This window comes from Euwallacea fornicatus, chromosome 6 (assembly GCF_040115645.1).
Source record: "Euwallacea fornicatus isolate EFF26 chromosome 6, ASM4011564v1, whole genome shotgun sequence".
Classification (NCBI taxonomy): Eukaryota; Metazoa; Arthropoda; class Insecta; order Coleoptera; family Curculionidae; genus Euwallacea; species Euwallacea fornicatus.
Genome location: NC_089546.1, coordinates 3,527,383 through 3,552,818, shown reverse-complemented (window position 1 = coordinate 3,552,818; position 25,436 = coordinate 3,527,383). Strand labels below are relative to the sequence as shown.

Below are 25,436 nucleotides of genomic sequence, written 5' to 3'. Positions count from 1 at the left end.
TTCGTACTGTTATTTCTACGCTCTCAGGTGAAATTTCTATGCCGGTTTTTGGAAAAAAATGCTTCAAATTTTCTTCTGCCGTCCAATTGATACGGTAGAATTAAAAAAAAATGATGGACTGATAATCCCAATTCTTTCATTTAAACTGTCTCCATAAACGTGTAAGTTTCAATCTATTTATTTCATAAAATGACTCGAAGTGTTCTTTGTAACAATTAGTTCGAGTGCTTAAAACCACCGAGGAAGAAAAGAGAAAAGAATATTCTCGCTTAATAACTGTCTTGTTTTTTACGTTTAAAGAAAAGAAAACGGTACAAATGACAAAAAAGGTTGCATTAATGTCAGTAGTTGAGGAAAAAGTAGCAAGGAACTGAATCGCCTAGAGCGGCATAAGACATGGTAAACCAATAAGAATTAGACGTTCTTGTCAAAAAGTTCTAATTTTCTTCTCTTGAAGATGCGACATACACGAACAAGGTGAACCACGAAGTCAGATTTTTGGACGGGGAAAAATAGGCCGTAAAATAACAACATACAAAAAACTATAAAGCCATAAAGCATAAAAGCATCTACAGTAATGCTGTAGAAAGCTCGAAAGTTCAGCTAAACGAAAACCCTAGTAATTCAAACAGGCTTGACCGAACAAGACAAAAATAGAAAATATTTAATAAAAACTCAAAAAAGAATGGAGACGAAGTACCCACAGTTTAATGGAACCAAACAGTAAATTTTATTTTTAACAAATACTACACACACCTGTGAACAGGAAACGCTTAAGAATTAAACACTTGACTTGAATTAGCAATATATCTTAGCCATTCCTGACTATAATAATAATGCAGTAATGTTCACTTAAAATTTAATTAGATGGAGGTCACTGAACGAGGAAAAACTGATTTTCCAGAGACCTTGTCCAAAACCGGAGAAATTTGTTATCCGTTTATTCAGGATGTTGACTTTAAGTCACTTTTCAAATCTAACTAGCATCATTTGCTAAAATTTTTCAATTATCTAGTTTGTTGTATGGATGTTTATGCTCAATATTATTCTCTATCTATCTGTAAAAATCAACTGCAATCAATGAAACAACCGTAAAAAGCTGATTTGCTCGCACATTTCCATTTTGTGGTTTTATTACCTGCTTCGTATTTATGGCACTTACTTCCATGTAACGTTAAAAATTCGAAGCTGAACTTTCTTTTGTTGCTGGTACTTTTCCGGATTGCTTCGAAGTAGTAACAGTTGCTATTTTTAAGAATGATAATAAGGAAACCATCTGTAATTATTGATTTACCACGTCTACTTTAACCATCCCAAAAAAGTGAAGGTTATTATTTCCCCATGAGGGCAATGCACCACCAAAAAATCAGTTAGGCTTTGAAAGAAGATATTCAAGACTGCTGATACTATTATCTCAGTTCTGAAGAGGTTTCATTTCAGGGAGAACAACAGGCAGGTAACCGTTTTTTGAATTTTGCTAAAAGGTTTGGACTGCCGTAACCATAAAACTTTCCGAATCAAATTGCGGCCTCATGAATTCAGAGGTGGTTTAGACAAATGGTTCCAGTCTCATTTCTCTCGTGAATAAACGAGTGTGAATTTTAGGGGTGTTGAATTGGATAAAAAGGGGGCGATTTTTTGACATTTTTTGAAGATATTTTGAACGACTCCGCGGAGGCCATTCAGTGAGGATGAGATAAATGCTAGGAATAACTTGCACTTGGTTATGATTGGACAGTGGTGCCGACCTAAACACCTAGTTTTTATTGTCTCGCCGACTAACATAGGGTGTTTTGGTTATAACCTGGAACTGGGGAGGTTGAATGAAGGCTAACAGTAGCGTGACAAAAAATAAGTTTTTAGTTTTATCTGTTGATAATAAACTGACATTTCAGCGACTCATTTTTTGGAATACTTGAAATAGAGTTTGGCGCATTTTTTATTTCATTAAGATCTACATGTTCGATCCCGATATTCTTATACTACTATCCTTGTTCATTCTGGAGGCTATATACTTGAAACACAAGGTGTTCAAACCGAAAGTTTTCGCCAAAAATATTTTAGATAATTGCAAAAATATTGTAAAACGCCAACACACGATCGATTCCATTTTCAAAGGGGACGTGCGATGGCATGAATTTGAAATTTATTGAAACAATCCCCTGTGTGGGTATGCATTCAGCTTTGGAATTTCAAATGGGATCACGGGTCGAGTGAACCTTTATATTCAGGTAATAAAGCTCTCTTTAACATAATACTCATTTTTTAATTTTCACCACTATTTCTGAGAAAAATAACGCCCGAAGTATACAAAAGATGCGACGAAATATTCACAAAATCCCTTTTAATGACTTAAAAAAACGAACTTTTTTCATTATCATGTCAACAATTTTTACTTTAATGAAGGAATCCGCGCAAAAAGTTATTTAAGATGTTGGTTAAATTTCGTTAAGCAGTTTAAAATGTATTTAATACTTGTTCCTTCCTTTCTGCTGCACCCAAAAATCGTAAGTGAATCGTGCCTTACTATTGTATTTCTGAAAATGGTTTACTCTACAGCAGTAAGGGCTGAACTAATTTCGCAAACTACCAAAAGCTTCTGGTGTCTCTGCGACAAATTGCTGACGTACTTCGGAAATTTACAAGTAGAACCCATGTAAAATTAAATTGAAAAAAACGAAAAATGAATTCAACAAGGACGATCCCGATCGTCACCTTCAGTTTTGTGAAGTGTTGACTGATTGACTTGTGGCTAATCCCAATTTATTTTACTCGGTTTGCTCTTCGGACGAATGTAAATTTTTCGTAAATGGATTAGTTAATCGCTATAACCGTAGATGCGTGATTCCAATCCGAGGCTTTTCAGAGAGGAACATATTCAATATCCTCAAAAGCTGAAGGTTTGTGCTCGAGTTCTCGGTAATCAAGTAATCGGAGCCATTTTTCTTCCGGGAAACCTCAATGGGGAAATTTAGTTGTATCTTCTAGAAACTCACATCGATCCGACGATTGTAGAGGTCACGGAAAATAATGGAAATATTTCAGAAAACGAAGTGTGGTTTCAACAAACGAGGACGCCTTTGCATTTTACAGCAGCAGTGCGTCAATTTCGAGATGAAAATTACGCTAATTACTAAGTCATCTATAGAGTTGCCATCCAGGTTACTTGGCCTAACATATCTCAATTTTTTTTGTGAGGCTACTTACAATACATATAGTCAAATATTTATCCAGTCCAACTGGATTTCCTGGAAAAATTAAAGAGGCAGGTAGTTGGAGAGTGTTGTCTAATTACCCCCGAAATGATTGGAAATGTTCGAAGAAATATGGAGAAACCTTTCATAAATCATTTGAAGTCATTTTGAATATTTAATTACGTAATTTTAGCTAATCGTTCTAGTTATAGTGTACAGAGTGTTCCATTTAAAGCCGTGATGAAAATAACTCAAAAACGGTACGTTGAATGAAAAAGGTTTCAAATAAAAGTTGTCCGATAAAGAGAGGGACATGTCAGGAGTATAGTAACCTTTGGCTAAACCTTAATTTTAAGGTCATTTCAAGGGCAACTTTTTTTTTAATGGCAACCTCGTATTTTTCTTGCAGATCCTCGTAGACGATCGAAAAATGAATATCTTATATTTGCACAATTTTTCATTAAACGTTTTGCTGCAGAGTTATGCTTGATTTAAGTTCAGTTTTTGAGATAGTCAAAATTATTGATTTTTTTTCTGAAAAAGTTATCCAATGCATATTCTGTTTAAAACTTATAACAGTCCTTCTATCTAATCAACAAAAAATATATTTCTATGAGAAAAAATATATTTTTTTATTTCGTCTTCTTAAAATCTGCCTTAACAACGTATATAGGATATCGATATATTTTTTCCAACGATCAATCTAATTGTTTTGTGTGAAATTATTCAAAAATTAGCCTTTTCATTTCAAAATTCAATAATTGAAATTGATCGCTACACTTTGGACGAAAAATTATAAATGGTTCTTATTTATGGAGAGGCTGGAAAAAATGTTAGTCGGACAATAGAAGCTCGACTCAGGAAATATTTCAGCCTTTTACTGAAAGATTTCCGGATGACAGAGTTCCCTGTTGGACGACTTTTAACAGTGTCATTAACAATTTCAAAGAAACGAAAACGTTGGAAACAAAAAAACGCAATCTCTCCCGAAATGCAACACATAAAGGCAATCAAATAGCAGTTTTTGCGGTTGTTGCCTTCAATCCAAATGTAAGTTGTTGTCAAGTTGCTGCTGACGCAAGAATATAAAAAAAAGTGTCCAAAGAATTTTGAAAGTGAATAAATACCATCCTTACTCTGCACACAGAAAGTCCATAGAACTCATTTTGAAAACAGTCAATTTTTGTAATTGGGTAAGGCAGCAATTAAATCAAAATGCAAATTTCTTCTCCAACGTTGTGTTTTCGGACGAATCCACATTCATAAACCATGGTGCAGTGAATCGCCCTAATCTGCATTTTTGGAGTGCTGTAAACTCACACTGGCTTAGGGAAGTTGAATATCAAAGGCTGTGGTCAGTGAATGTATGCTGCGGAATTATTGTGGAATACTTAATTTGACCTTTTTTCATTGAAGGAAATTTGAATGGTGAAATGTACCGTAATTTCTTGCATAATAATCTTCCAGAATTGTTAGAAAACGTTCCACTTGCGATTAAACGGATGATGTGGTATCAGCATGACGGTTGTCCATCTCATTTTTCTAGAATGTCTCGTGAGCTCTGGATAAAATGTGTCCAGATCGATGAATTGGACGGGGCGGTCTAGCAAACTGGCCTCCTGGGTGGCCAGATTTTTTCCTCTGCGGTTTTTAAAAGGATCAAGTTTATGCAAAAGTATCAACAACTGCAGACGACAAGAAAAGAAAAATTGAAAACGGATGTCAATCGATAAACGGGGAGATGTTGCACAGAGTAAAGAATTCTTTTCGAATAAAAGTTGATTCGTATTTGGACCACGAACTATATTCTTTTCAACATTTGCTTCCATAAATATTTCAAATCAGAATTTTAAACAAATTTTGAAATAAAAAAAAATTATAGAAATATATATATTTTTTGATTAGATAGAAGAATTGTTATTGAGTTTTAAACAGAATATGCATTGCGAAGTTTTTCTCAAAAAAAAATGAAACCATTTCAAATATCTCAGAAATTGAACAAAATTCACGGATAACTCTGCAGCATTACGTCTAAAAAAATTGTTGAAATAAAAGATTTTTTAAAGGTCTACAAGAATCCGTAAAAAAATACGGAATTGCCATTCGGAAAAGAAGTTGCTCTTGAAATGACCTTAAAATGACGTGTGGCTAAAAGTCATTATCTTCATGACATGTCTCCTTCTTTAGCGCACAACTTTTATTTGAAACTTTTTTCACTCGACGTACCGTTTTTGAGTAGTCTTTAATCACAGCTTTAAATAGGATACCCTGTATACGTCGATAAGGACTTTGGGCATTATTTTTCCCAAAACTGGTGGTCGAAATTTTTTTTAAATTGGTATTATGTTAAAGCACATTTGACTACATTTAAAATGAAAGGTCATTCAATCCATGGTGCCATTAGGACTTCCAAAGCTGATTGCTCCTCCACAAAGGGGATCGTTTCAATAAATTTTCAATCCGCGCCACTGTGTGTACCCCTCGGAGACAGAATCAACGTGGTTTAGCAATTCACGATATTTTTACAATTGTCCAAAATAACTGTGGTAGAAATTTTCTGATGCAATACCCTGTATGAGCAACAGAGATACCATATTCCCGAGGATCAGAATTTTGATAATATTAGATACCACGTCTCTTCTCTGATGAAGTGCGCATTGTTATATAAAATCAAAACAATTAACAATAATTTGCATGAAATTCGTTTACTTTGTCAGTGAGTTTCTCCTATTCCCGTCAACAAAGCTTGTTGCATGATGTTATGGCACTACTGGACAACGAACAAAAAGCCATATGTTTTCTATTTCTCGAATGATCATACATCCACATAAGTGGTAGGCGAGTCCAAAACTGATCAAAACTGTATATATTGGATACATGAATACAAACTTCATCTTTTGCTGTTGAATACTCAAAAGCTTGAAATTATTCTCTACTCTTCCATCTATTCAAATTCACTTACTCTCAAATTATCAATCTTCATTAAAAGTCAAACAGTGATTAATTGAAGTCAAATTGTGCTAATCTCAAATTTCCCTATTTACGAACATCTAAATAAGTTACCTGCGAATTAGCTCATTTTTGCGCTCTACTCTTTTCTTTTGTTTCGTTCCCGAAGTCTTGAAAATGCCGCAGTAGAAATTGGATTATTAATTGATAAATTAGCCCGAGGTGCGAATCTGGATCCAGGCCAATGGGATAAACGCTTTTCGTCTATGTTTCGCCTCGGTTTCTGCTGACCCTAATAAGTTACCCCTGGAAATTATAATCTTGATGCCGAGTTTCTTAAAGGAGGCCTAAAACCGTGATGCGAATACCGGAGCTGAAAAGGCAACAAAGACGTTGTAAACGGACCTAAAGTGGGGCAAGCTAATAATTAATATGTTCTTAATGATAAACAACTTTTCTTCCCTTTACTTCTTCTCATTTTAGTCCTGTAAATGAAGAGGAAACGCTAAAAGTATTTCTTGGAATTTATGCTGATTGGGTCCTCGATATAAGCTGTAGGTCATCAGTTGAAAACACTTAATGCTGATCTATCATAGATGTAAAATAGGTTGATTTCAACCTGTGAGATAAACTCCGAAGCAGAAAAGAATATTTCTTCCATTGACCACAATATCATGGACAGCGAAAGTTTGGTTGTAGCGGGACCTACAGATCTCGGAAACCATATGAAATACAACTTCGCTTGTGACAACATTGATCAAATTTCCGAATTACAATGTTAGTTGACTCTATACAGCGTGTCCATTTCTGGAGTTTAACAAACAGAGGCAAAGTTGCTGAATTTGAAGTCCAAAAGCATGTAATTTTAAAATATGGAAAATTCCTATAACCTTTGAACGTATTAGAAAAAACTATACAACTTTGGCCCAATTTAACTAACCTCATTTTTTATGGTTAGCGAGGTTCTCCTGGTTGAATTTCAGAAACCCTCATATACAGGCTCTAGACGTTTAGTGATTTTAATATTTAGAAGCGTTATCCACATAAAATAATGCGTTTTGTTGGTTTTTGGTTATTTGTTACAATTCTAGAACGTCAGGGTCGTGACAATATATGTTCATTAAATCACTATATGCCATGTAACTATAAACATTTTTCTTGATTTTAACTTTATTTTCATAATATTTAGTTTATAAGATAATAATCTTTTATCTTCCCATTCTTGACCTGCCGTTGTTATACCAGTTTTTTTCATCTCAATGTAAAAACATGAAATTTTTGAGACGCCACTGATTATACTTTATATCATTTGACCCATCTAAGGTCGAAAGACCCAGATGACTTTTGCATTTATAACTCGACTTCAAACGATCAAGGCTGAAAAGGTGGAGAATAAAAAGCGCTATTTATTTTGCAAAGACTGTTTTCTAACTTACCCGACCAAAACTTAACATAACTTGTTCCCTATGTCAAAAATCGAAAAAAGGTTTAACGGCATTTTTATTTTTGGAAAAAATAAGCACGCCACTGAATTCAGAAATCGTTAAAATGGGTACGTACCAAGTTCTATTTAAAAATAACTATTATTAATTATTTCAGTGAAGTTTATTTTATAGTCGTAAGCAATATTATTGAATCATGACAGCCACAAAAATAAATAGAGTAATAAAATAAATAAACTAATAAACTAAATCTTGAAAGCTTCCACTAATCCACCTTTTAATTAAATAAATTTAATGTGTCTTTTTAAAATGTGTCTTTGGAGATTCTTCAATTGTTGTGGAGTTATTTTCTCACAAGCTCTGCGTATGCGGAGGCGAAGATCTTAAATGTCGTGAGAACGCGATTTTTAAACCTTATTTTTGATCGTGCCCCACAGAAAAAAAAATAAGGACGTAAAATCCGGAGATTTAGGAGGCCATTCGATTAATGGACTATTGGGGACTATCCATTTAATTTCGAAATGCAAATTTATACACTGTATCACATAAGTGGAATTTTTAGAACTTGAAGAATGGTGAATTCAGTAGTGTGCTTATGTTAAAAAAAACACCCTAATTCTTTTTCCGATTTTTGTCATAGCAACTAATTTTGACCGCATATATAGAGCTTTTTATTCTCCATCTTTTGAGCCTTGCTTCTTTAATTTTGATTATCTATTATATAATAAATGCAAAAGTTATACATACATAGATCCCAATTACAAACTATTACTAGCAAGATCCATACAATATCGCATAATCTAATCTTCGAAAACTTCCCCTTTTAGAAATAATTAGAAACCTTGATATCTGTCAACTCATTGATTTATGCTTTCATCTAAATTAGAAGGGGGCTTGGAAATATTCTTACTCCTTATCCAACTTATCCAAGCTCGTCGCTTCTTAATGAACAAAGAATGACTTAATCCATCACCGCCATCACTCCCAAATAATTACATGCTAATGAATATGGCTCATAAAGCGGCCTGTTTTTACACTGTCAAAGAATAACACGCTGACGAAATTTAACGGTTTCCGCAAACATGTTGAAAGGAAGAAGCCTGGATTATTATTCCCTCAAATCTGCCTGAAAAACTAATTTAAAACAAACATCTTGGCGGAAAATGTGGTTCAATTTGAAAGAGAAATAGTACGAGGGTGTCTTTTTCATGTGCGTAGATTAAGCCTTAAAGATAGATCATTGTTAAACGTAATGATGTAACTTTAACTAGCGAGGCATAACTTCCTGTGGTGAGAACGGTATTGTCGGTTGTCAGATTTCCTTAACATTGTTAACTTCACGAACGTTAGAAAAGGCAGAATCATTCGTTGAGCCTTCTTAAAATTTGGAAACAGCAAATTTTTACTCTTATACCGTTCTGTGCTAACCTGCACTAACTTGGCAAGCTTCCGAAACCCCGACACTCGAGGATACCCAACATCCCACTGCAACACTCGCCAGGGTATTGCAAATCGTGGGTGTTCTAGGCGAATATGGGCAATTTTACAAGATTCCTAAAGGACAAATCACGTTAAAACATTAATTTTTTTCGTTCAAACATAAAAACAACAGAATGATTCATTAAAAAAAATTAACTCATTTACCCATGAGTAGCAAAGTAGTAAAAAAAATGGGAACAATTTTTATTAGAAATGCTCGGTCAAATTGAGTCTATGGTTTTTTAATATCTGCAACACCCCTGGTATATATAATAATCACGTATACAAATGCATGCAGGGTAATTAATTTTAAAAAATTGATCTGTGGGGTGAGGAACCTCTGAAGAGCGCAACGAAAAAAACCAAAATTTTAGAAAATTTTCTAAAGAAAGTTATTTTTTGGGAATTCAAAAACTTGAACACGACTAAAGATATAAAAATAGGTGACGTGATCATCAAACAAGATCGAATTTTTGGCCGCTGAAAGGCAAAGTGGCAAAATAGTCTTTATCTAACAAGTGCAAATAGTGATACTTCATCACTCGCTAATCGTAAATGCAGCAATCCAGTGCGGCAAACTTACGACTTTCGCTTGTCGTACATAATTTTCTTACGAGAGAATATTGCATTTAAAAGCAGAGTTAAATTAAATATTAACGTGTGTTAAAAAAAAGCTTATACGCACACGTGTTGCAAAAAGGCTTCCCGCATGCATCCATGTCTGATTGTACACAGACCTTTTTTACCCTGACATATACCACAATGTTATTCGTTCGGTAAAAAGTTACTACAAAAGAATATTACGTTGAACCCGCAAATCTACGCAGTAAAGCAACTTTACCGCGCACTCGTTAGGGGGTTAAAATTCCAGAAAATCCTTTAACAACATATCTTTCAATGCTGCGAAATTTCAAAACGGTTAGAGATAGTTATAACCACGTGTTATAAAGAATATTCTTTATGACATATAAATTAAAAATAAGGAATGAAACTAGTTTTCGGGTCTCTTAAACTAATACTAACATACAAAGTCCTCTATAGTAAACTATGCACTTTAAAAGGTAAATAAAAACTTTCTAATCAAAATAAAAAAATCTTTTTTTGGACTAATATGTAGATAATTCTATGGAATTTATTATTAATTTACATAACTATTCAATTCTTAACAATCATGTCTCTTAATATAGTTCAACAATTTAGCAATCAACAATAGCAATTTAGCAATTTTGACTACAAAATTCAAAATTTTCCATTAGGCGGTACTATTTACGAAAAAAAATTCATAAATTTTGTTAAGATTTAAGTTAATTATAAAAATGAGTATTTTTGTAACAATTATTTTTAAAATTTTTATCTCTGCTTGTTCGACATTTGCGGAAAAATTCTCCCAAATTGTTTACCAAAAAAATTTCACAGTCGAAAAATCGTTATTTGGTGTGGTGTAGCAACAATTCTGGAGTTAAAAGCGCCGATTCGGAATGAAGCTGCAAGAATAAATTGAGATTTACGTCACCAAATAATGCAAAATTTTGAACTTTCAAAAAGTTCAAAATTGTATTGAAGTTGATGGAGGGTATTTAGAAGACATGATTTTTAAAAAGTCAACAGTAATCTAAATTATTAATAAATTCCACAGAATTAACTATATATTAGTTCAATACTTTTTTTATGTCGGTTAGTAAGTTTTTATTTGATTTTTAAAATGCATAGTCTAATATAGAGAACTCTGTATATACATATATCAAATATGTTATATATATAACATGTAGTTTTTAAGTCTTGAAGAAGATATAGAGTGGCCCACATGAAAATCGATTATCGGTATCCAAATAGTGGAAAAAGACAATTTCATTCCACTCGTCGGAACATGGCTTAAGAACACAAAATTCTGTAAACATCACTTGCAAAACTAATAATAACAAATATTTAGATAGCATATAACTTTAATGTTCGAAGAACCATTTGGGGGTCATTAATCTCGGTGGTATGACCGCAGTGCTAACACAAACTGAAAATAGTTCGTTTAACGTTTGATTTAATAGATGGCCGTACGTTCATTTCATCATTAAATAACATAGAGATGCGAAGCCTTAATGAAAAAGGACCAGATGCGTTTGAATTTAAGGGTCAATATTAATTTTATTCTTAAACAACTCTACTCATAACCTTGAGGTTTATGATACACATTTCCTTTTGGAATATGAATATTTCTAGAAATATCAAATATGAAAATACGAATTCACTACATTTCACAATTTCAGTTGATAGAAGATTGGGATTAATAGACTCACCTTTTATGCGTTTGGCCCCATTCTCTGTCATAAATCCACTGAGCAAAAAAACAATCATTGATAGAGACACTGTATTCACGCGAAATTCCATGATGTCCATCAAAGTAAAATTCACTAAATCCTATTCAAGTTTTCCATTTTCCGGAACCACTAATCCCAGTTGTTGCATTGTGAATATGGAAAAAATAGAAGGACTTATTATTCACACAGCGTTATTGTTTCATAAACAATTACTGATTGAAATAATTATTTCCTGGATATTCGATACAAATAGGATAGAATGCATCCAGTAATACAGACAGTAATCCCCATACATTGACGTGAGGGTAGATTTCACGGTTGTCCTATTTGGAATCATCTGAAAGTCTCAATGAGGAGGTCTGTTCATTGTTGGGCGATAAAGAGACCTGAAACAATAGTTGAGTGTTATTTGTATCAAATAGGAAAGAAAAAATTGATATATTTAGGGTTTGAAATAGTTTCTCCCACAAATTTTTAAGAATTTTTTGCGAACATGAAAATAACTAATTTCATAAAAGTGGACAACGCCGGCGGTAATAAACTCATCATTTTTTGCAGGAACTTTGAAAACTAAAGTAATTTCCAACATTCCAGACTTGTGCTTAAGCCATTAGCGAGAGAGCCACAAAAACGAGGTTTCACTTTAATTTGTTTTGCCTTTGCATCCTAATCCATCCGAAGTTGAGAGTATGTATGCCGAGCTCAAATAGAATTTGTTCCAGTGTAATTTAATCAGAAATGATAATAACTCTTTTTGTAACTGCCCTTGTGCAAGGTGTAGGTAGAAATATGTACGTAGTTGCTAAATTTTCAATTACTAAAGTCGTGTTTTGCATTCGTGAAATTGTAAATTTTGCGAATCTCATGTCAGTTAACGTTGAAAGTTAGAGGAGAAATTATTCCACCCGAAATATTCATTTAAAACTAAGGACCTCAGTTATGAAAAATAATGAATCAGACACAAACACATGATACAAAATCGATAGCAATTCCTCCTAATTTATAATAATATTTTTCCATTGAAAGTATTATCAATACACTTTTAAGAATATATATGTATATATAACCAGTTCCATCGGCAACCTTAATGGAAAGTTTGAGAAATTCTTTGAATGACATAAAGTGAAAGTAACTTAGCAGGAATTTCCGTATTTTAAGCTGTTCTGGAAAGAATTTATCCCAAAAATGGATACGAAAATATGAATAGTCCGATCTGAGATCCTGACAAAAAGGTGTTTTCACCGTCGACAATATCCTGAAATTTTTTACGAATTACGATTATAGGCCAATCGGTCGTGAGGAATGGAACATATCCTTTTCCTGTTTGCGCATGTTTAATCGAAATATAATGTGTTTATAAAATTTAAGGGACCCAATAAATCCTGACAAAATAGCTGTTTACGTTGCTAAAAACGTAATACATAATTCCGCGCAACTGGTGAGACTCCGTAACGAACTGAGGTACGTTAATACAGCACGAGGTATCCAAAATAACATTTTCCAATGTGTATCATCCCTACTTTGTAACTTTCCCTCTACGAAGAAAAAATCAAAAGAGACAGGCAGCAATTTGAACATAATTATACTTTTCATGTTACGCCCTAAGTAGCTTCAGCTTCGACATCCGTTTCAATTAAGATAACTGTCACTTCATTTGTTAAAAATTATAAAAGGGGTCTTTCAATGAAATGTGGGTTTGTTAATGGAAGTGTATGAATTGGAAGATACTTTTATGTCGCTTCAATTAACTTCGGCCACATACAAACATATTTTGTTTATAAATAATTTCGTTTCCCTTTGAGCTAATAGCCAAGTTTTCTTTGAATGAACCTTATGAACCTTAAGAATGAGATTGTTGAGTTATGGAGAGGCTCTGCTTCCCTAACCCGGCTCCCGCTGAGAATATTAACCCAGGAGATGCTATAAATTAGATTATATGAAAATATCATTGTATCTTCATGAGAATGATGATCCGTTGTTATGACTCGTGTCATGTCCCCACTGGTTTTTATTCCAGAACTGAGATAATTATTTGCATTGGTTTGATTTAGCAATAGACACCTAAATTGGAGTTCGTACAAAGTTTTTATACTTACTTTAAGTTTAGAGATTTTTTGCTTTCCTCTGGAAAAAAACGAGTATCAAATTCACACTGTGCATGTGAAGTTGATGCTTATTCTGTTTACGCGTATCATTCAATAGCATAACAACTCTCATACGACTCACACGATATCTCCACAACTTTCCTATTTCGCATTTAAATATTTTTTTACTGAGGCTGAGAATTAAAGGCCACGGCAAAGCTGAGAGTAGCAACTGACGAAGTACCATAAAGACCTTTCAATGAATTGTCAATTAATAAAATTCTGGCGTAAAAAAGGTTTAATTCACACTCTACAGCTATATAGAATGTCAACGAGTACATGTCATTTTATTTTAAGGCAATTCCCTGAAGACCTTTTACTCCCCAAATTCAGGAACTAGCGCTTAAGTCCCAAGTCTCACTTATGGCTCATTCTGAATTTTAGGTGTCTCACGCTCCAAAACACCCACAAATGGTCTTTTTTAATAAAATTCTAAGTAGAAAATCCACAGAAACATTTCACTATCTAAAACAAAACCTGTAAATATACAGGGTTTTCAGAACTATGGAACCGAATTTATAGGGATTTTTCTCTGCAACAATAGTAGATATTTGAGTATGAGAATTCGTGTCCGCAAAGGTCTCTTTGGGACGCTACAGCCTTACAATGCTTAAAGATAGTTATGTTCAAAACTGTATTTTATCGAGTTTTAATACATTTTATTTTAACTTGTTTACACAAAATAACACTATAGAAATTGTTAATACTTACTGTTAAGTACTTTTTGCTAAATGTTTAACTTAATTAAGACTGATAACAGATAATATTGATTCATAATTTGACACATTCACTCATTAATTTTGCAAATTTAGAAAAGTCCGAAAAATAGTCGGTCTTTATGGAAAACTACATCAATCAAGAACTGGCACATATGCATGTGACATATGGAGCAACAAATTGCAACGCAAAAGCAGTTGCGCCGCAGTTTGGATAACACCGGGATCGGTAGAAGTGATACAGTTTGGTGGCCCCCTAGATCACCCGATGTATTACCTTTAGTTTTCTCCCTGTCGGGACATGTAAAATCTCTGATTTATGAAATGTCAGTAGAGACAGAGCACGACCTGATCGTACCCATCTCTGCGATATTTGAAATTCAAAAGAATATAAAATTTTTAGCTAAGTCCGCAAAAACCATGAACGTCGTTTAAATGGCAATGAAGTTCAAGGACGACATGTTGAATTAATTACTTTAGTGTTATTTTGCAAAAACAAATGAAAATAAAACATACTAAAACACAATAAAACACATTTGTACATAACTGGATATCGCTTTTGTGGTGTTCTCATCATTGGTTCGTTCGCAAAAACCTAATTTTCAGGGTAGCTATGGCAAAAGTTAGTGAACAAATTCAACTTTCACGACGCAAATGCCGCACTTTTACTATCCACTATCACAGAACATAAATTGCAAGTAAAAGCTTGCAATTTATAAGATGACAACCCAAAAACTAATAGCTAACTTTAATTAAACAAGTTTTAATGTTGTTTATTGAAATATTTTGAATTTCATAATTTTTTTTATAAGCCAACACGACATAAAAATAAAGATAGATCAATCGAGAAGCAAACGTGAAAGCTGTATGGCTCGGTTTTCCTGTTTACGTCTAATGTAAATCGTGTGAAGCATGAAATCGCTCTCAGACAGTTCACGCCCAAACTTATCACGAATCAGACAAACAATTTTCAATATAAAAACTCAATACAAAGTAAGAATCCCTTGTATGCTCAATGAATAAAAACCCACAAAATGCTCTAGTTTCAACACGACGCCAGTAATGCAAAGCACATTTTTCCAATATAAACAGTGACACAAAGATTGTTTGAGAACACACGCCAAAGCTACGAGGATAGTCACAGAAATACCCGACCTAACAAAGAATGAAAATTTGGAAAACATTACATTATTTCTTCACATATCCTCCTTTGAACCATACTTTTCCATGCGATGTGCCATGGCTTCTACACCCCTTTATATTAAGCAATTCCGATTGTTTCATAATACTCATCAACTTCAAACTCCACCATTTCATTATTGACAATTTGTTTCTAACGAACCATTTTTCAAGTTTAGAAAAATAATAATATCTGAAAGGGCTAAATCTGGCAAATAGGATGGAAGAGGAAAAAGTTCGAAACTAAGTTGATTGATTTTGGCCATCGTCATGAAGAAAGTGTGGCCTGGTGCGTTGTCTTGATGAATCAAAATTTTTTTTGGACAAATGCGCTCACTTTTTCTTAATTTTCTCATTGGAACATTACAATAAATTTATATAATATTCTCTATTTATTGTTTTTTCTTTAGAGAGGCACTCAATAAAGGTAATCCCACGAGCATCCTAAAAAACTGGCGCCATCATCTTTTCTGCAGATGGAACGGTTTTCGCTTTTTTTGGAGCCGATTTCCCTCTTTGACTCTATTGTTTTGACTGCTCTTTTGTATCAGGTGTGAAATAATGGACCCATGTTTCATCCATGATTATCAACCGACGCAAAAACTCGGCTTTATTACTGCCAAACTTTCCCAAACACTCCCTTGAAACATTCTCACGGAGCAGTTTTTGTTCAATTGGGAGTAATCTTGGTACCCATATTGCGCAGAGTTTTCTTGTATCTAATTATTCGGTCAAAATGCGATGTCCACTACTTTTTAAAATGCCTATCTTCCAGTACAGATTTGTGGATTTTTTCTAAAATATCTGGAGTGATCAGATCGGGAGTATCATTGGGTTGACCACTGCGGAGTTCATCTTGGCAGGTTATACGAACGCGTTTAAAGAATGCCATCCAATATTCTACAGTTGTTAACGAAAAACCAAACTCCCCCAGAGTAGAATCCAACTCCGTTTCAATGTTGGATGGATTTCAAATAAAAATATTTAACCACGTATCGATGACCAATTTTCTCCATGTTCGGAATATATCTAAAAGCTTTCACTCAGAACGGCTTCAAAAGGAACACAAATCAACGTAGCACTCTCAAATTTTAGACATAAGCTCTTTCAGATTAGGTCTTTATGATATATGATGATAATCAAATTTTTATCAAAAAAAATAGGCATCTATCTGCCAGGTCAGGTACTTTCGGGGCTCTCCTCGTATGTCATAAGGTAAGCCAATGTAGATTAGAACATAATGCGGATTTTTTGAAACGTGATATTCTAAATCATTGGTTTTTATTGTTAAAGTGTTACACCCCGATACTAATCTGGATAATGGTGAGGCTCAGGAATTGATTACTCTCGGGAGTTCTCAATGATTAATTAACTAGTTGTTTTATATTTCATAGAATATTCAAACTGAAAAATTTTAGTTTTGCTATTAATAATATTTGAAATTGGAAGTTGGAGTTCGACCATTTATTGATTAAGGAGAGAACTCAATTGAAAGTGGTCCCCGGAGACGACGAAAAGTTTATCGACATTAATGGCCAAACGATGTGATTGATATAAACTAAGAAGAGTAAAGGACCCAAAACGGAATCCCAAAGGATACCAGATTGCACCCAGAACCATCATCGCCAACCAATTTCTCCTGGTGAAATTCAGATAGAAAAAAAGAAATGAGACTATTCAAGGTCCCCAAAATCTCTAATCCTCATTTCCAAAAAAAACTCTGATGGTCCGCACAGTCGAGAGCATTCGTTAGGTCACAAAGTACTAAATGACTCGAAAATAGAGGTCTTCCGGGGGGGAATAATAGCATCTTTTGTGTCCCTTGGCGGTAAGAAGGTTAACGATACCGACCTGAGAATTCTATGATGAACCAAGAAAGCTTCTCCACTACTTTCGAATAGGTGCAGCAGTGATCCGGACAACAACGATCACCATACAGAGATCTGTAGATGGCATATAAAATAAAAATAATAAAATTTAAGATTCTGTTTCATTTTTGGATTTCGATTCTATTTTCAAACACAGCTGAAAAAAATTCATTTGAACCTAGACATGCATTATTTCAAATTTTTTCAAACACACTAGAAAAATAACTAGTGTGGCCTTTGGTTTTGACCTAAAATCTTCCTGTAATTGGAAGAATATCGAAGATATTTTTCTTTGCACATAGTTCTACTGATTTTCCTAGATGAATCACTGAAACTGACGCAAAATAAATTGCAGTCCTTTAGTAACAATAAAATTGAAACATGAAACGGGAATACTATATAAGCAATTACCATTCTCTATAATGGAATTCGAATTAATAATTATGGCCATCATTTATACAGATTTCATTTATAAGGTTAATTAACCTTCTCACCTGATAAAAGAATAATGATTTTATGTTGACTTACATTATTTAAAAATGGAATAATACTTAATTTTGCTAACAACCTTCGGCTTCTCCTTTGTGACAAGAGATGTTGCTCTTAATTACTCCGACGCTGAACTTTTTCAAATTACTTATTACAAACGTAAATCAATATTCCTGTTTCATCATTCTTATTCAATAAGTAAAATTACACTACTCAATGGTAATAAACTTTACTTCGACTTCAACTCTTAGCTCTATTGAGCCTCATTATTTCAACGCTTATTAAAGATTTTCTTTCGCCAGCAGAGAATAAAATCGTATCTCCTCTTAATTTCAACAAAAATAAAAAATGACGTAAAGCTTCAAAAGAAAATTAAAAATAAATTTAGTCTTTCACAACTTAATAACGATCTAAACAAGATTCCCTAATTGCATCAGTGGCATCTGAACAAGTTTGTAAACACTACAAATCACCAGTTGTTTGTATAAACAAACAAGTGGGGCGGGAAAAAAATAAGTTCTTAGAGACTAATAAACTTACGACAAATAAGAAAAATATCTGTTTTCTATCCAGATTAAAGGAAAACCTGAATATATACTCAAATGATTACGTTTCCACGGCCTCAAATGTTAAAGGAAGTACTGGGTGATTCCAGATAAATGGGAGGAGAAATTATCTTGAAATCTAGAAGATGTACAAAAAAATGTTCGAGTGAAGTCTATTTTATTTTGGGGGCTCAATTTTTTATGCTGTAAAAAGTTTTTCCAGGATCACCTTCACCTGTCTTGGAGTCAACTTAGTTTTTTCAAATGAAACGCTCAATTTCTTTTTGAGGCTTCGAATTTACTATCGGCAGCAAAAATCTTTTGCTGAGAGAGTTAAAATTCACAACAATACTACATACAAAATAAACGCTTAATTAAACTTTATTTTGGTATTTGACCAATTTAGTGAATTTTACTTTTTTATAAAAAAAATCAGTTCAACAAATGTTCTAAATGGTGTTCCTGCTGTTCAAGGCACTTAACAATTCTGTTTTGAAATAATTGTGTGGTTTTTTCTAGCATATCAGGCGTGATGTTTTGACAAGCGCGCATAGCGCAGGCGTATCAAAAGGGTACATTACAGTTTATTAATGTCGGGAACTTCTTTATGAAATTATTACTAGAAATTTGTCGAAACTAGACGCGTGTCTTCCCATCTAAAATATGGATTTAGATTTGACATTTGATTCGTCTATTTTCAAAAAAAAATTGATGAAATTAAACTTATAGAACTGCCGAGAGAAGAGTTTATTTGGTACCCAGAATTATTATTATTAATTTTATAAATTTTAGCAACAAATGTTTCGAGGAAATACATTTTTACTGTCTACAGCGAATTTGAATCTCCAAAAAAAATTGAATGTTGCATTAGGAAAAATGAAGTGGACCCCAAAAAACAGGTGAAGATGATCTTGGATAAAAAATTGACAGCATAAAAAGTTCAGCCCCGGAAAATTAAAAATACTTTATTAGAACATTTTTTTGTAAATCTTCCCCGTAATCAAGATATTTGCTTATCCCATTTATCTAGAATCAGAATTTAAATTACAACTCATATGAAATTCATACGTCTTTTGATGAACTTTTATGTTGTCAATGTATCAAAACCAACACTAAGCCTGTTAAAACTTGCCAGCGAAGTTTTCACACTCTTTTCTGAGCGAATTATAATCTATTAAAAACTGAATAATCTTGGGAAAAAGTTATAAGATTAATTTATGGATAATCCTGCCTATTTGGGTATTTTATGCGAAAATCTCTGTGTAAAGCCCATACGGCAAACCCAAAGCCGAAATCTTTTAACCCTGTATCGACAATCAATAAAGTTTTCTTCCAGGGAGTTTGGTGTGAAAACGAAACTTCTTTTCCGATAAAGGGGGAATGTTCTAAAATTCGCTTGTTATTATCTCTTATTATATTGGTCTTTTGAGATTCTGTTTGAATAATGAAGAACAAATTTGAGTTAATTAAATTACTTACAAACCAGGGCGTGATAATGTTTTTTAACATGAGTTAGCCAAGTTTATTCACACTTCAGTAAGACACAGGGACATTTATGGCTGAATGTGAATAAAAGATAATAATATGATATATTAAGCGCATGAAGTGGTTTAAAATACGAAACAAAGGAGTTAAAATTTATTGCCTAGTTTCACTGACATTCGTAAAATAAATATCCCCACCTAATATTCAACATAAAAGTTGTTTTATAAAGCAACTTTTCAAATGAGCTCGATTTCCAAGTATTCGCGATTAACAATTTCAGCCCCATTTTATATACTTTTCGATTGCATTCTTGCCGAGGCGGAGCCCTAAATCAAAGTCAGAACAGACAACTGAGCCCAATCGATAATCGATAAAGATTTGTTTAAGGCAGTTCACCGCGAAAACGGACCCCTTCAATGAGATAAAAAAGGTCGTTTTTATCTCTTTTGGGGCTGATTAACTTCCTTGCTCTGTGGGGAGAATTTTAATTTGGTTAATGAATAAGACAAATAATATTAAGCGCCCAAAAAAGAGGTTAAATTAGAACTCTAATGTAAAACTTCTATATTTTCTAATTTGTTCGTGAAGCTGTTACATATAAACAAAGAATCAGGACTTTTATTCGCTGGTTTGATACATCGGGCAGATACAATACTTCAAATGATCTATCTTGATTTTTAAGTAGTACATGTTAACGATTACGCTAATATTCTAATAGACTGAATGAGAATCTAGACCGACTTGCATATTTATATTATAATTTCTTTCTTTGCAAGTAAATCTTAAGAAAAATATGTTACGGCACTATCGAAAAATAGACTATTCTATGCTTCACTTCATTAGAATGTTAATATGGTGTTAACCCAACATAAGAAGCGTTGTCAAAAATGGTCGGAATGACTCGTCTTCTCTGATATTTACATAGAAAAGAGGATGCTTGTTGTAAAACCTTCCATTATCAAACTATTTTTCGAGGAGGCTTTACAGCTGTAACCGTTATCTTCCGACTTTTCCAGTGATATATTTTACGAACGTTACTTCGAGCGATATTTTTACACCAGGACTTGGTCTAGAATCCTCTGTATTAAGTAATTACCATTCTTGAAAGAAGTTTTTCTAAAGTTTTTATGAAAATATGCGAAGTCTCAACCGGGGATCTGATAAAAACCTTTTATTCCCGTCAAAAATAGCCTAAAAAATTCCAGTTACTGCGACTACACTAAAGAAAATCGGTCATGGCCAATCGAGACTGCCTGTCAACAAAAGAAGGAGAATTAAATTTTCCGCAAGATGAGATCATGTTGATGAACATGGGTAGTACGAAAATTGCTTTTATCTATTATTTAAAGAATATACAGGGTGTAACATATCATCATGAAGATATTTTAGTGAGCGATAATACTCTGCGAAATAATTTTAAAAAATGCTAATAGGCCCATGGACAAAAACGCACAATTTTCAAGATACAGTGTGGCAAAATTTAACATTTTTTCCCCATATTTTGTGTTTTCTCACGTACGCTTCGAGTTATGCTTGATCCTCTATAACAAAATGCCAAAATTGTCAGTAGCTACCTACAGAGTTTCATGCTCATATGCGTATCTTTTTTGAAACGACCTGTATGAACTCTGACACCAAATTAAAATTCGTTCTTCAATTCTTTAGCCTTTCGGTATCTTGCGGTATTTTCATATCTATCACCGTTTTTGCAAAATTCAAAAATGTATATTGAAAAAGTCCAATATTTCGGTCTGTAATCCAGGGTGGTCGAGTTTCAGTTATTTTAATAACTCTGTTTTAATATTTGACGTTTCGCATTTCCAAAAACTTTACTGAACGTGGACACGCGAAAAAATCTCAAAATATGAAAAAAAAAATTAAATTTACCACCCTATATATCGATGATGGTGTGTTTTTGACAATTAGCATTTTTTTATTGTTTGGCGGAGTACTATCGGCCTCTGAAACATCCCTGTTGTGATGTGTTACACCCTGTATTCTCATCCAACCTGAACTATTCCAAATGTTTTTTTTAGTACGTTCTTTTCAATGTCTTCGAGTTAATAACAAAATTCTCTTTGATTTATCTGAAACATTGATAATCCTGGGAATGAGTTTGTTGAAATAGGAAAACTAGGGTCTGCTGAGCAGAATCCTACTGAGAATATTTACCCTAAATTTACTGAATATTTGATTAAGGGATGACCTCATCTAATTTGTATGAGAGTGGTAGCTTCTCGTGTTATGTGGCACATTTTTTTTCTCCTTGAATTGCACCTGATATATTTGGCATTCTCCGTAAAAAATTTGCTCTTTGATCTCTAATAATTGATTAGTCGATTACGCTGAGTATGAGCTGGTTTTCGCCAGTTTGCTTGATTTTCTCTTTACTTTTTAAATTAATGAAGAACGTCCTGGATGGTTTTGGTATCTTGACGGCTGAGAAAAAATTCCTGATTTTCTAGGTTTTTATTTTCTGTTTCTGTTCCGCCGTCTAGCTGATTTTTAGGAAACGTTAGAAACATAATAATGCTTAAGCTATTGATGGGAGCTTCTATGCCAAACTTGAACTTAAAATTGATCGTGATATCCAAAACTTTTAGATTGCCAAATAGTCATTTAGGCTGCAATTATATAACGGTGCAATATGCATTTTGACAAGCGATTGTTTTTTATTTAACCACCATTGTATTCCATTTTGGTGGAGTTTCAAATGAGAGAGCAATGCACTACACCTCACTGATGTCATGAAATTGATACTCCTTACAACGAAAGTTGCTTTCGATGTTATAATTTGATAATAAGAGTCAGATCCGTTAAAACTGCATGTGAAGTAAATTACAGTCAATGTTAACCATCAATCAACGTATTTATATCAATTACGGAGGCGTTTCAGACAGCCGCTCTTACTAGACTGTAAATTAACCTGTAACTGCAGTTTGAAGAGCACTTCATCTGACAGTTAGTATTTTTCGTTCCTTAACTGGATATTGAAAAAACTGGACCTAAGATATGAAAGTTGGTACGTTCTCATCGTCAAATTGACAAAAAATAGTACATACTTCATCGCATAGCGTCTAAATACTTCCAATCTTGTGGCCTTTAAGCATTAAGCCAGGGCTTGAAACCAAGCTGTCACCTTAATAAGACATAACCGGAAATAATAATACTCCATACGTAACGCTGATCACATAACTGTCACGGTTACGAAAACCGGAGTTGAAGTAATCCGGAATCGGGTCCCAAAAAGTGAAAAAGTTGGCGCAACAACTCCACGAAATTGCTTCGCTACGAGACAGAGAAAGAAAATGAAATAAAGTTCGTGCCCGAACGGGAACACAACCGCAATCAACTGACGACGACGGGCGTAAAACTACTAAACTTTCGCCATGACTTCAATGGCTATTTATAGGATTTTATTCCCCCAATTTGCCGAATTAGAGGGCTGAAAGAAACTGATTAAGGCCGAAAAGTTCCCTAATTTTGTTGTGCTACATGCATTTGAGTACGAGGTAAATTCTGCAACGATTATCAATGCTGAGTAATCCTGTTAACTGCGCCACTGTCTTCTCATTAAAACCGTATAACTTGGGAAACTCCCTGAGTATTATTTCTATCCCGAAATTCCGTGGCAAAGCCCTTCATTTCCTGTGTAAACAATATTTTGAAAGGTATATTATTCCTCAGATATTTTGACTTGCACGGATACTTTCATGGTGCTTTGTGCCCCTATTCGTGTTTCAGCGTCTTCTGATTGGGAACTGCGACCTGGTGAAAACTGTTAAGGTTATTTTCTTCGGGAAACTCGATAGCGCATATCTCCTCTTGTTAGTGTATACAATTACGAGGATAGTCCCGGAATTACCCGACATGTATCCCTTAAGGAAAAAAAAATCGGAAAATATATTATTTTTCAACGTAGTATTCTCTGAGATCGACACACTCTTCTAAGCGATGTTCTATGGCTTTATATCGTGTTTATAGCAAGAAATATTTTTTTGATGTTTCAAAATAGACATCAATCTCAAACTCCACCTCTTCGTTATTGACTAATTTTTTTCCACCGAGCCATTTTTTCCAGTTTCGAAATATAAAATAATCTGAGGGGGCAAAGTCTGGAGAATAGGGTGGGTGGGTTATAAAGTCCGAAACCAAGTTGATTGATTTTGGCCATCGCGATGACGGAAGTGCGGACTGCTGCGTTGTGTTGACGAAACAAGACTTTCTTTTTCGCCAAATGCAGTTGGCTTTCCTAATTTTTTCGTTCAAACGCTGCAATAAATTTATATAATACTGTCCACTTATTGTTTTTCCTTTAGGGAGACATTGAATAAAACTTATCTCACACGCATCCCAAAAAACTAACGCCATCATCATTCTTGCAGATGGAACAGTTTTCGCTTTCTTTGGAACTGATTCTTCACTTTGAGTCCATTATTTTGACTAACCTTTCGTCTCAAATGTGAAATTATAGACCCATGTTTCATCCATGGTTATCAAACAACGCAAATCTCAGGTTTGTTGCTGCGAAACTTTGCCAAACCCTCCCTTGAAACATTTTCACAGTGCTTGTTGCGTTGTTTAGTCAAAAAGCGTTATATAGTATTTTTTAAATCATCATGAATTTTTACCACAATATCGGGAGTGGTCAAGTCTGGGTTGTCATTGGGTCGATCACTGTGAGGTTCGTCTTGGCAGATTGTACGACGACTTTGCCACCCAATATTTTACAGTTGTTAACAAAAAACTGGATTTCTCCAGAGTAGAATCTAACTCTGCTTTGATGTTAGATGATCTAACAGCTCTCCGATGAAAGCATTAAGTCACGTATGGATGACCAATTTTTTTCCGTGTTCATTAAATCTCTAAAATCGTTCATTTAAAACGGTTTCGAAACAAACACAAATCCACGTGACACCCTCAAACTTCAGATATAAGTTTTTTAAAGTTAGGTCTTTGTAATGTGATGAAATTTTTAACAAAAAAGATGCCATCTATATGTTAGGTGGGGTATTTCTGGGACTATCCTCGAATATCAAAATTCATTTCAATCTTTATATACTTGTTTAGCTTTATCTGAGTACTTTCATCCTATTAGATGCCCCTATTACTATGCCACTGCATTATGACTAGGAGTAGGAAACCACGCTTGGTGAAAGCATTGACGATTATTTCTTACTGAACAGTAAAAGAAAATATATTGCGTGGCATGAAAAAGAGAACACCCCGTAAAAATGGTTTTATACAAATAATTTTTAGTATGCACGTTTGTATTTGGGAATACAAAAAATTTATTAAATTTTCAGCCATATTTATCAATGTGTTTATGAGTTATCGTGAATTTTAGTTTTTTTTTAACTATAAAAACTGCAACAAAATATCAATAATATGAATGCAAATTATCATTTGTTGGTGTATAACGTGCTTAGAAAGTGCTTTTAGATTACTCAAATATACCCAGACGCAGAATGTAGCGAAATTTTCATCAATTTAATGAGTTTGAGAGAGGTCGAATAGTGGGCCTACGAGAGACTGGTCGGTGATATAGGGCAATCGCTACTAAATTGGACCGTAGTGCAAAATACTTTAGTGAGATGTTGTCAGGCATGGTTCCAAGAAGAGCAAACAGGCAGA

General features: G+C 33.9%; 1 protein-coding gene across 3 annotated transcripts in view; it reads right to left on the bottom strand.

Annotated features, from left to right (window-relative positions):
• Window positions 1-25,436, bottom strand: part of LOC136339798 (limbic system-associated membrane protein-like) — a 173,372-nt gene that overhangs the window by 63,128 nt on the left and 84,808 nt on the right. Inside the window, exons 1-2 of one of the 3 annotated variants that reach the window (XM_066283293.1) lie at window positions 22,865-23,161; window positions 11,356-11,762 (exon numbers count right to left, since the gene is read on the bottom strand). In XM_066283293.1, coding sequence (XP_066139390.1) covers window positions 11,356-11,455 — 100 coding nt within the window. In that variant the 5' untranslated portion in view covers window positions 11,456-11,762; window positions 22,865-23,161. Of the gene's footprint in view, window positions 1-11,355; window positions 11,763-13,472; window positions 13,548-22,864; window positions 23,162-25,436 lie in introns of those variants that run through there. The other 2 variants (XM_066283295.1, XM_066283294.1) reach the window with 2 other exon arrangements.